The 13,754-nt window shown below is 31.5% G+C and overlaps 1 protein-coding gene across 2 annotated transcripts in view; it reads left to right on the top strand.

The window, feature by feature from the left end:
• Nucleotides 1-13,754, top strand: part of LOC126746295 (uncharacterized) — a 118,639-nt gene that overhangs the window by 17,048 nt on the left and 87,837 nt on the right. For both annotated transcript variants that reach the window (XM_050454471.1, XM_050454470.1), the window contains exon 3: nt 11,913-12,118. In XM_050454471.1, the coding sequence (XP_050310428.1) occupies nt 11,913-12,118 (206 nt within the window). The remainder of the gene's footprint in view (nt 1-11,912; nt 12,119-13,754) is intronic.

The raw sequence follows: 13,754 nt of genomic DNA on the forward strand, positions 1-13,754 counted from the left end.
TCTTGCATAGGAGCAAAAAATTTATTCTCAATATTTCATGGTTGCTAATTATTTGTGAAAAATCAGGAGTCTAATGGCAAGAATGGGCCCCGAATTTTTTTTTCATGGTACTCTCATTTTTTGTTTCTTTATACCGATTTGTTCGTGCAACGTTCAAAATGAGGAGCTAAGAGATATGAAGAGGCCAAAAATGTTTTTTTTGTATTTCTTTTATAATTTAGAAACTTTTCCTTGCCTCCTCATATCTGCAATGGACGTTAGGAAAAAATAAAGGCGTCACATTTTGTTTCATATTATTTTAATCCTATGGCTCCTCAAAAAAATATTTAGCTCCTCATACCAGCCAGTAAAATTTTTTAAAAATTATTAAAAAAAATATTAATAATTTCCTAGAATTTTTGTGGCTCCTAATTATTATAAAATTTAAATATAAATTTTTATAAAAAAAATAATAAAATATGAAGAGCAGGCTATTTAAACCTTTAACTCTTAATTTGAATATTCTGTCTTGAGTTTATCTCTATGAAAAATATCCTTTAATTCCTCATTCCAGATAGGAGAAAAAAATAATCAACTGCCTGGAATTGACTCCTCATTTTTACTCATCTTCAGTTTTTGTCGAATTACACCTGAAAAATTAAAATGATTTAAGAGTTTTTCGATTTTTTCAAAATTTAAATAGAATTACGTATTATTCTTGCAGATACTTGAGATTAGTTAATTTTTTTGTAATTGCTTAAACTAACTACATGCTCAATTTTTTATCAATTCTTTTTTGGCTTTCCATGTCTATTGGCTCCTCATTTAAGCTCCTCATTTTCTTTATAGCTACATGAAAAAATGAGGAGCATAATGATAATTTTGACTATTTTTTTGAATTTGCCTCCTCATTTACGCTACTCATTTTTTTCTTGCATGGGAGCAATATATTTACTCTCATGCTAATTTTTTGTGAAAAATGAGGAGCCTAATGGCAAGAATAGACCTCGAACTTTTTTTTCAGGCATCCCTCATTTTTATTTTCTTTTTATTTTCTTTATACCGATTTGTTCGTGCAATGTTTAAAATGAGGAGCCAATAGATATGAGGAGGCAAAAGATTTTTCTTTATTTCTTTTATTTATTTGTATGAGGAGCTTATGAAAATATACAGGGAAATGAGGGTCCAATAGATATGAGGAGGCAAATAAATTGTTTAAATATTTTAAGAAGTGATAGTAAAAAGATTCCTAAACTACCTAATTTTTTACCCAAAATGTTAAAAATTTTTGTTTAGCTCCTCATTCCACGCAATTGAAGTATCTTAAACTGCCTCGAATTTACACTTTTGCTCCTTATTCCAGGCAGTTAAAACTATGGAAAACATGTTTAATTGCCTGGAATTTTTACTTTGGTTTCTCATTCCAGGTAGTTGAAATTATCGAAATTATTTTCAAATGCCTGGAATTTTTAATTTACCTCTTTATTTCAGGCAGTTCAATCTTAAAATTAATAATTCTGTTTCTAGAAAAAATATGAGGAGCCAAAAACAATTTATTTAAGTTACATTGGATTCTCTTTAAGCTCCTCATTTTCCCACCTAAACTGAGAAATTCCTTTAAAGGCTTAATTAAGTTCTAGATTGAAAAAATTATTAAAATGCTCCTTATATTTTTTTTTAATAAAGAGAAACTAAGGGATAAGGGAAGCCAATGAAAAAAGTGTCAATTCCAACTGCCCGAAAAAAATTAAATTGAGTTATATGTATTAGACTCCTCATTTTTTTCTCCAAAAATGAGGAGCAAAGTTAATTAAGATAAATCCCACATTAGTATCAAGAACATGAGGAGCAAAATGAGGAAACATTTTAAGACACTTCTTACACAAGCGTCTCAGAAAACTGTTGTATTTTCGCATATGAAAATGAGGAGCCATTTCTTAACATTTCCAACGCGTCCTATTGAGTAACCCGTTAATTGCCAATAAAATTGTCAACTGCAGTGAACGACGTCTCTCTCTCTCTCTCTCTCTTGCTTTGGTTTTACACCCATTGATTTGTCGGATAACGTTGTTTGCTATGCAAATTTTCCGGTTCGCTTGCTACTGAGCGAGAAGGAAATTCTTAATTTCATTATGAAGGACTCCCTCCGCATTCAAACCAAATAAAATCGGTGATGGCTCGTAAAGAGTTCGCCATCTATTGATCCTACGGGGAACAACGAATTTTATTTTGCACTTAATTGAGGAAAAACAATCTGTAATAGTAACTGACCAATCAAGTTTATCGTGGCCATAAAACGACCGGAGACAGTGCGTTTATTTAACTTCTAGGGTTTTATCGCTGATTTTGTTGGTCAGCAGCTTATTTTCCACCCTCCGATTAATAAATCCCTACTAGTCCAGATTTTCTCGAAACTTGTCTCGCTTTATACACTCGCTTTTATAGCGTCATAAAATTTTTCGAAAAATCACAAAGAAAGTTTATATTGGCCCATAAAGTCGGGTAGTTTTAATGATAACGCACGATATAACATAGAAAATGTTGTTAAGGGGTGGAAGGGGGTAGTTTTCGCCCCCCGAGGGTGAAACGGGGAGACACCGACGATACCGAAATTCAAATAAAACTGCAAATTTGCGATGACGCGGGCGAAACTTTCGGGAGGGAAAACTTTTAAGTGGGAAACGGCGGCACACTCGACGGTTTTCCCCTTTTTGGGCGAATATGCTGACGTTATGGAAACGCTTGATTTCGAAAATAGGGTCGTTTGGATACGGTCGTTTTTGTTTTGAGAAGTTGTAATTGCCTCCTCATATTCGTCTCAAAAAAAAAGTGGATTGAAGTAACAGGGAGTTGAAATTTTATTAAACTTTGGGCCTTCATGTTTGTGCCACAAATGAGGAAACATCTTAAGGAGTTACCATATGTCTTATAAGTTATGAGGAGGCATGCTTTTAAAAAGTTTCACCGTTTCATTTTATTTACTTGAACGTTCAAAAAAAAAAGAATTTTAGAAGGAAAAATGAGGAGCCTGGTGACTATTGATAGTATAAATAAAATTCACTTCTTCCAGGCAGTTGAAGCTTGAATGTCTCCTTACTCCTAATTTTATTCATTCTAATGTCAGTCTTTTCCATAGAAAATGAGGAGCAAAATGTAAAACAAAAATTTAGTTGTGTTTTTAATAAGTCTTTTCGAAAACTTACATTTGGCTCCTCATTTTAGGCTTAAAAAAATGTTTTTTATCAAAGCATTTTAAATTTGAATAATTTTTTTTAACTCCTCATGTCCCTTGTCTCCTTATATTTTTTATACTGATTCTGGTACTCATTTAAGCAAAAAACAATGAGGAGCATAGTATAAAAAAAGCTTTAAAATTAGTAAATAATTTTCTTTGGCTCCTCATATCTGCACTGTAAATTAAGGAAAAAATATATTATTTTGCCTTGTTGGCTCATTCCAAGTACTAAAAGCAAGGATTAAATGCCAAAATTTTTGAAAAAAATTGAAAATTTTTAAATATTTTCAAATGCTTTGAATTAGCTCCTCATTTTCTTACTCAAAAAATGAGGAGCAAAATGAAAAACAAAAATTTAGTTGTGATTTCAATTAGGCTTTTCGAAAAATTACATTTGGCTCCTCATTTTAGGCTTAATGAAAATTAGTAATTAACATCTTTTGTCCAAGCATTTTAAATTAGATTTTTTTTTGACTCATCATATCCCTTGTCTCCTAATATTTTTTATACTGATTTTGAAAAAAACAATAAGGAGCATAATATAAAAAAAAGTTTTAAAACTAGAAAATAATTTTTTTGGCTCCTCATATCTGAAATGTAAATTAAGGAAAAAAATATTACTTAGCTCCTCATTTTTACTCATTATCTTTCTTAGAAAATGAGGAGCCCAGTTACTATTGTCTTAAAATTTCTCATTTTACTCCAATGACTCCTCATTTTCGTTCACTATTGTCTCGAAATTTCTTATTTTATTCCATTGGCTCCTCATTTTCGTTCTTCATTAATTTTTTTCTCTTTAGTTGGAAATAAACAATAGAGCTTCCACGCTTTAAAAAAATTACTGAATATGCACAGCTCCTCAAAAGAACTTTTAGGTCCTCAATGTAAATGAGGAGCTCAGTGACAATTGATAGTATAAATAAAATTCACTTCTTCCAGGCAGTTGAGCTTCTTCAAATGCCTGGAATAAGCTCCTCATTTTTGCTCATTATCTTGCTCAGAAAATGAAAAGCTCAGTTACTATTGCCTCGAAATTCCTCAATTTACTCCATTGGCTCCTCATTTTCGTTCTTCATCAATTTTTTTTCTTTTTAGTTGGAAATAAACAACAGAGATTCCATGCTTAAAAAAAATTACTGAATATTTATAGCTCCTCAAAAAAACTGTTCAATGTAAATGAGGAGCCTAGTGACAATTGATAGCATAATAAAAATTCACTTCTTCCAGGTAGTTGAATCTTGAAAGTCTCTTTTGGCACCTCATATTATTCATGCTAATGTCAGTCTTTTCCACGGAAAATGAGAAGCAAAAAAAAATTAATAGTGATTTCAATTAGGCTTTTCGAAAAATTATACTCGGCTCTTCATTTTAGGCCTAAAATTGTAATTACTATTTTTAAGCTCCTCATGTCTCTTGTCCTCTCATATTTTTTATACTGATTCTAGTATTCATTTAAGCAAAAATCAAGGAGGAGCATAATAAAAAAAAAACTTTAAAATTAATAGATAAATTTCTTTAGCTCCTCATATCTGCAATGTATATTTAAAAAAATTAGTATTCCAAGTACTGAAAGCTAAGAAACTTTTTCAAATGCCTGGAATTAGCTCCTCATTTTTGCTCATTATCTTCCTCAGAAAATGAGGAGCCTGGTTACTATTGCGTCGAAATTTTTCATTTTACTCCATTGGCTCCTCATTTTCGTTTTTCATTAATATTTTTCTCTTTAGTTGGAAATACATAATAGAGCTTCCACGCTTTAAAAAAAATTACTCAATATTCATAGTCCCTCAAAAAACTTTTGGGTCCTCAATGTAAATGAGGAGCCTAGTGACAATTGATAGTATAAATAAAATTCACTTCTTCCAGGCAGTTGAAACTTGAACGTCTCTTTTGGTTCCTTATATTATTCATGCTAATGTTTTTTTAAAGAAATGAGGAGCAAAAATATTGTGATTTTGATGTGAAGGAAAAAATATATTACTTTTATTTGTTGGCTCATTCCAAGTACTGAAAGCAAGGAACAACTTTATCAAGTGCCTGGAATTAGCTCCTCATTTTTGCTCATTATCTTGCTCAGAAAATGAGGAGCCAGGTTACTAATGTTTTTTAAGGGAAAAAAGTTTATTAATGCCTGGAATTTATTCCTAAAGTTCATTTCTATTCTAGCATTAAAAATGAGGAGTCTAATGACAATAAAATACCATATTTCTAAGCTCCTCATTTATTTCTTTTCTCACGCGCAGCTATACAAGTCAAAAAAAAATTAAGTTCTATATTCATTGGTAATATAACTCCTCAAACAAAAATATAACTTCTCAATTTTGATAAAAAATGAGGAGCTGAATAGTAATCAATAATTGTCCAGAGAAAATATATTTAACTTCTTGGAATTTTTATTTTGCTCCTCACATCTGTTGGCCCCCTAATTTAAAGCAAAATGTAAAACAAAAATTTAGTTATGATTTCAATTAGGCTTTTCCAAAAATTACATTCGGCTCTTCATTTTAGGCCTAATAAAAATTTGTAATTAATGTTTTTTGTCCAAGCATTTTAAATTAAGATTTTTTTTAAACTTCTTGTGTCCCTTATCTCCTCATATTTTTTATACTATTCATTTATGCAAAAAAATTTTTCAAATGCCTGGAATTAGCTCTTCATTCATTATCTTGCTCAGAAAATGAGGAGCTTAGTTTCTATTACCTCGAAATTTCTCAATTTACTCCATTGGCTCCTCATTTTCGTTCCTTATCAACTTTTTTCTATTTAGTTGGATATTATTTTGATTATTCCAAGTACTGAAAGCTAGGAAACCTTTTCAATGGCCTGAAATTAGCTCCTTATTTTTGCTCAGAAATTGAGGAGCCCAGTTACTATTGCCTTATTAATTTTGATCGAAAATGAGGAGCTGAATAGTAATTAATAATTGTCCAGAGAAAATTACTTTTTGGATTTGTTATTTGGCTCCTCATATCTATTGATCTCCTAATTTGCACTTCTTGTCTCATTTTCTCGTTCGAAAAATGAGGAGCCCAATGACGTTTAGTAAAACACTATTTTTTCTGTGGCTCCTCATTTTCTCTCCTTGTCAATTTTTCTCCCCTACTCTATACCTGAAAACCTAAAAGTTTTTCTTTGGCTCCTCATACATAATTGCTACTCAATTAAGTCAAAAAATGAGGAGCCTAAGTAATATTAAATTTAAAAAATCTGCAAAAAGCTTATCATCTTTTCTCTCTCTCAATGTCTCGTATTTATAGATTTTCATCTCGGGTAACTTCTAAAAAAAAAACCGCGATTTATAAAAAAACTTCTTTTAAGGAAAATTTCACTCGAGCCTCAGTGCAAAGGATTGTTATGCTAAAACCCAATAAAACGGTGAAAGTTTATCGAAGTTCTCGGCAAGTCGGGGCACTTTGGCACCGAAAGTTTACCCCGGAAAGTTCGCACTATATAATCAATTTATGAGGGAATGAAAAAGTCAAAATCAGTAATAAATTACTTCCGGATTCTTTGGAGAGTAATAATTATTATGTGAAAATCCCCAAAAATTAGGGGCCAATACCCATTCATCTATTTAATCCAGGAAAAAAAAATTATAGGGTCGATTTTCGCACAGCTGCATAGATCCAATCAACTCAACCCGACACAAAAGACTTTTCCGAGGATCCTGACAGACACAGTTCCGCTTGTTTTTCTTATTTTACGTCCAACACTTTTTCCTCACAATCGGCTTATCCCTTAATGGATTGGGATGCAGGCCAGAACCATATACTAAAGTGAATGAAAAGATAGGCAAGAAAGAACATAATAATTTATTTATTTATTTTTTTAAATAAATAAAATGACAAACTGCACCTGTCACACGCGATCCCGCTTCCATTAAATCTAACTTCTCTCCACGTCATGTAAACGTAACCGTTTATACTGCGGAAGTTCGATGCTGTAAAGTTTGCAGAATGCATAATTACACCGAAGTTTGTGACATCAATTTACCGGTTATGGTGGTTGGATAAGTAATCACGCTAGAACTACTTAAATCAACTATTATATGTTGCAAAAGGAGACAGCGAGAGAAGGAGAGAGAGAGGGAGAGAGATGGAAAGGTTTGAGTTAAATGTTAAGGAATGCAAACTGGAAACGCGTTCATCGTTTATGCTTCTCATTTTCTATATATAGATTGAGTAATTATCTTAACGAAGAAAATTAGGAGACATATAACAAACTCCAGGCATGAATGTCATTAGGCCCCTCATTTTTTCAAATGAAATGCGAGAACTGAAAATGAGGAGCCAAATAAAAGCAGTCGAATATATTATTTTCTGAACAATTATCGCTATTAAGCTCCTCATTTTCAACTTAAATTGAGAAGGTAACCTCAGAAAGTTAACGAGAAGGGAATATGAAGAGCAAATAAATAAGAAATTCCTAGCACTTCAGAATAGTGTTCAATCAATCAAGTTAATTGGCTCCTCATTTTCTGAGCGAGATGTTGAAGCAAGAAGTAAAAATGAGGAGCCAGCTGTTTAAATTTTGAAAAAATCCAAAAACTCTAAAGTCATATTAACTCTTCAGGGGTAATTCGACAAAAACTGAAGATGAGTGAAAATGAGGAGTCAATTCCAGGCAGTTGATTATTTTTCTCTCCTATCTGGAATAAGGAGTTAAAGGATATTTTTCATAGAGATAAGATCAAGAAAAAATATTCAAATTAAGAGTTAAAGGTTTAAATAGCTTGCTCCTCATATTTTTTTTATTTTACTTTAGTGCAGATATTAGGAGCCAAAAAAATTATTAATATAATTTTAATAATTAAAAAAAAATTTAACTGGCTGGTATGAGGAGCTAAATATTTTTTTGAAGAGCCATAAGATTAAAATAATTTGAAATAAAATGTGATGCCTTTATTTTTTTCCTAATGTTCATTGCATATATGAGGAGGCAAGGAAAAATTCCAGGCAGTTCATTTTTTTTAAATTAAGACTCCTCATTTTTGTTACACTGATCTGATGATTTAGTTAGTAACATAAAAACTGCTCCTCATTTCTACATTTTGAAATTAATACAGTTCTTCATTCTTTTTAATGTATAGCTCCTAATTTGATTAAAAAAAGGAGATGTAATGTACAGTTTCTCATTTTTCATAAAATTTATTACATAAAATTGCAAAACAATGAGGAGCTACCTTTTAAAATTGCACTTCTTATAGTGCATCTCCTAATTCTCCAAATGAAACTAATACCGCTTTAATACAAATTTTTCACTTCAGAATCACTCCTTATTTTACTGCTTAAAAGGCTCCTCATATTTTTTACCTTAAATCCTTAACAAACCAAAAGAATGACGAAATAATTGAAGTAAACAAATAAGCGACGCATCGATTTGCAATTCCACTGTATGCAAACTTATAAAACACAATTTGTTTTCCCTAAGGGCAACTTAACCGGACCGATAAAAATGTTGTTTTACACTCCCGTGTCCCGAGAACTTTTAACGGGAATATATACGAGAATTTCCCATGTTTCGTTCGGTGGTAGTTTTACAATCCTATCCGGGTGAAACTTCTTTCGACTCGAACCTGAAGCTTTTTAAAAGTTTCCATTTCGTTTCGGGTGTATGTTACGTTTTAAGCCCTATTGGATTCGATCCACTATAATGTTTTTTAATTTCTGTTTGAGCTCCTCATTTTCTGTCTAAAATGAGGAGCCACAGTTTTCGTCGTAATTTTTTTTTTGTTATTAATGAGGAGACAAAAAATGAGGAGCTAAGTTACAAAATGCCTTTCATTTAAATTAATTGTTTTTTATACTTGTACGAGTATGAGGAGCTAATTTTTTTAAATCAGAAATTAGGAGCTTTTTTAAGGCCACAATACTACCAAACCAATTGAGGATTATATTATATTGAAATGGGGATTTTACTAATAATAATAATAATGAAGAGTGACCCACTAATTAATTCACCGGACTATAAAATAATTTAAATGTTTTTCGTGCACGTTCGGTGACTGTAACATAATTTAAATTCCCTTTTTACGATAAAGCACCGTGTATAAATGGGAGCGTGATATTAAATTAAATGAGCCGCCTCACCCCCCTCAGACCCCAAAAACGTATAAATTTATGGCTGGTACGTATTAGGCTATGCGTTATCCTCTATTTGTTTATATATGGATGAACAAATATGGTTAAATTAGGAAGGGTTAATGGAAAATTTGGCTTTTTAGTTTAGTACATGAGTTTTTAGGTTATCGATCGGGATATAGCAATGGTAAAGAGTTAATTAGGTAGCATACAAGGTTTTTTGATATGAGGAGCTTATTTTTCCTTCTTTATTTTTAAGATAAATATGAGGAGCCAAAGAAATAAGTGCAGAGAGTTAAAATATTTTTTCCCAAGTTCTACTGTCTGAAATGAGGAGCCTCTTAAAGTTTAGGCATGAGGAGCATGTTTTCTCTTAAGTAACCTACTGTCTGGAATAAGGAGCTAAATTTATTTTCTGATGAAGAAACTTAGATCTCGATAATCGATACCAACAAAATGAGGAGTCATTTTTTTAAAATAAATATGCTCCTCATTGTCGTCTTTTGAATTGAGGGGCCTCTTAAGGTTTAGGCATCTGTAGCATGTTTTCTTGTAGGTAACCTACTGCCTGGAATAAGGAGCTAAGTTTATTTTTTGATGAGGTAAACTTAGATCAGGTTAATGTATTCAAAAATATTAAGAGTCCTTGTTTTTAAATAAATATGCTCCTCATTAACGTCTTTTGAAATAAGGTGCCTTTTACGGTTTAGGCATGAGGAGCATGTTTTCTTTTAAGTAACCTACTGTCTGGAATGAGGAGCTAAGTATATTTCCTGATGAAACAACTTAAATCACGTTAATCGATACCAACAAAATGAGGAGTCATTGTTTTTAAATAAATATGCTCCTCATTGTCGTCTTTTGAAATGAGGAGCTTCTTAAGATTTAGGCATGAGGAGCATGTTTTCTTTTAAGTAACCTACTGTCTGGAATAAAGAGCTAAATTTATTTTCTAATGAGGTAAACTTAGATCAAGTTAATCGATACCAATAAAATGAGGAGTCAATGTTTTTAAATAAATATGCTCCTCATTGTCGTCTTTAAAAATAAGGAGCTAAGTTTATTTTTTGATACGGCTATTTTAAATCAGGTTAATTGATACCAAAAAAGTTAGGAGTCATTGTTTTTAAATAAAGATGCTTTGAAATGAGGAGCCTCTTAAGGTTTAGGCATGAGGAGCATGCTTCCTTTTATGTAACCTACTGTCTGGAATGAGGAGCTAAATTTATTTTTTGATGAAGTAAACTTAGATCAGGTTAATCGATACCAATAAAATGAAGTCATTATTATTAAATAAATATGCTCCTCATTGTCGTCTTTTGAAATAAGGAGCTTCTTAAGATTTAGGCATGAGGAGGATGTTTTCTTTTAAGTAAGTCACTGTCTGGAATGAGGAGCTAAATTTATTTTCTGATGAGGTAAAAAACAGGTTAATCGATACCAAAACAATGAGGAGTCATTGTTTTTAAATAAATATGCTCCTCATTGTCGTCTTTAAAAATGAGGAGCGTTTTAAGGTTTAGGCATGAGGAGCATGATTCTTTTTTAGGTAAAATACTGTCTGGAATGAGGTGCTAAATTAATTTTTTGATAAGGTAAACTTAGATCAGGCTAATCAATACCAATAAAATGAGGAGTAATTGTTTTTAAATAAATATGCTCCTCATTGTCGTCTTTTAAAATGAGGAGATTTTTAAGGTTAAGGCATGAGGAGCATGTTTCCTTTTAAAAAACCTACTGTCTGGAAGAAGGAGCTAAATTTATTTTTTAATGAGGTAAACTTAGATCAGATTTATCGATACCAAAAAAATAAGGAGTCATTGTTATTAAATAAATATGCTCCTCATTGTCGTCTTTTGAAATGAGGAGATTCTTAAGGTTTAGGCATGAGGAGCATGCTTCCTTTTAAGTAACCTACTGTCTGGAATAATGAGCTAAATTTATTTTTTAATGAGGTAAACTTAGATCAGATTTATCGATACCAAAAAAATAAGGAGTCATTGTTATTAAATAAATATGCTCCTCATTGTCGTTTTTTAAAATGAGGAGCTCCTAAGAGTTTAGGCATGAGGAGCATATATTCTTTTAAGTAACCTACTATCTGTAATGAGGAGCTAAGTTTATTTTTTGATGAGGTAAACTTAGATCAGGTTAATCGATACCAAAAAAATGAGGAGTCATTATTTTTAAATAAATATGCTCCTCATTATCGTCTTTTAAAATGAGGAGCCTCTTAAGGTTTATGCATAAGGAGCATGTTTTCTTTTAAGTAACCGTAAAAATTGATCAAATTAAATACCGAAATTTTCACGTGCAAATTATGCCCTGGTTAAGTTAATTCTTAAACAAAAATAATATTAAAAGGTAATTTAGCACAAACTTTGCCAGCAAAGAACAAACACTTTTAAGCGCACTTTGTTATTCCTCCTGGAGGAAAGTCCCCCTGGGGCGGTGTTATTCTAAAGGATCCCAGTTTTTTTTCCTTCTGTTTTTAACTCCTCGTTCTTAATTCAGCAGAAAATTATAATTTAAATTAAACAGCTTTTATCCCTTTTAGATAATGGTGTTTTGACTTTATATGTTTTTAATATAATACTGTATTAGTGTTTCTCTTGCAGAATCATCCTCACTGAAATCGATGGTAATCAAAGTACCGGAGGCCATCAAATCTGGTGATACTGTGACGATGACTTGCGAGTACGACCTGGAAAACGTCCCTTTGTACTCCATAAAGTGGTACTGGAACGACGAGGAGTTTTACCGGTACATCCCCAAAGAGTCTCCTCCATTTAAAGCATTTACCGTTAAGCTAGTAAACGTTGACGTAAGTATTGAAGCATATTTGGTGAGAAATCGCTGTTGATTGTCACTTAATTAAAGCCAAAATGAAAGTATCACAAAATGATGAAAGCACCCTTAAATACCCATTTTAAACAATACGGTTTTTCATGCTAAAAATCCATCTAACAAACTAATAAAAAAAAAATGGAGGGGACTAACGCGCTCGAAATTTTTCATTCCTTTGATGTCGACGACACCGGAAAATTGCCAACAATGTAATAAAGCTCAGGCAGCGGTAATAAAACTTAATGTCATTTCGGTCAATCTACGGTAATTGCGTTTTACTGCGGCTGTACGAATGCACCGTTTCCGACTAGAATTAAAGTAATAGTAGCTGGATGAAATTACTCGCTTTTCAAGGCTTTTCCAGCCAGGATCAAAGCGTGAAAGGAGACATATTAAGGAGTATTTCAAGGAATCCGTAGTTAAGTTAAGTAAGTTGGAGCATGATTGAAAGTTTGGAAAATTGCTCCTCATTTTTTTGCTCCTCATTTTTTTATATTTGCAGAATAATTACTTTTACTTAATATAATTTTTCAAGTTATGATTGTATAAAAATGAGGAGCCTCACTGTGAAAATTATGCTCCTCATTTTTTTGCTCCTCATTTTTTGCCCCTCATTTACTCACTTGAATGTGTATTTCTTTTCAAAAGTGTGCATTATTTCTAGGATTAAATTACTGGAAAAAATTAGAAGATACTTTTTTGAAAAAGAGCTCTTTATTGGTCTACAATCTAAATTAATTAAAAATTGTGTTTAACAAAATATTATCCATACTGTTTTTTTGATTAAGGTATGGGGAGCGGATTAATTTCTCATTTCCTTGCTCCTCATTTTTATGAGGATTATTTTATGCATTGACTCCTCATATCCTTACATGTATTACAGTTTAATTATTTTTATTTCAACATTATTTTGCTAATTAGAATGCTTGAAAAATGAGGAGCAAAAAAATGGTAAAATTGCTCCTCATTTTTTTTCTCCTCATTTTTTTATATCTTCAAAATGCTTATCTTTACTTGATAATAATTTGCAAATGATGACTTTGTAAAAATGAAGAGTATCGTTGTTAAAAAAAATTATGCTCCTCATTTCGGAACATGAATGTCTTTTTGAACATTGAAAAAATGAGAAGGTATATTTTTAAGGAGCTCTTATAAAAAATATTCCCATACTGTTCTTTAATTAAGATATGAGAAGCGGAATAATTTCTCATTTCTTTGCTCCTCATTTTTTTTGCTTCTCATTTACTTACTTGAATGTGTATTTCTTTTCAAAGGTGTGCATTATTTCTAGGCTCAGATTACAAAAAAAAATTAGAAGGTGCATTTTTGAAAATGAGCTCTTATTTTTTCTACAATTTAAATTAATTAAAAATATTGGATGGGAAAATATTACCCATACTGTTTTTTTGATGGAGATATGAGGAGCGAAATATTTTCTCATTTCCTTGCTCCTCATTCTTATGAGGATTATTTTATGCAATGACTCCTCATATGTACAGTTTAATTATTTTTATTTTAACATTATTTTGCTAAGAAGAATGCTTGAAAAATGAGGAGTCAGTCAATGCAAATTTTCAAATAATTGCTCCTTATTATAAAAAAAATATTTTACG

Source organism: Anthonomus grandis, chromosome 17 (genome assembly GCF_022605725.1).
Source record: "Anthonomus grandis grandis chromosome 17, icAntGran1.3, whole genome shotgun sequence".
In the NCBI taxonomy this organism is placed as follows: Eukaryota; Metazoa; Arthropoda; class Insecta; order Coleoptera; family Curculionidae; genus Anthonomus; species Anthonomus grandis.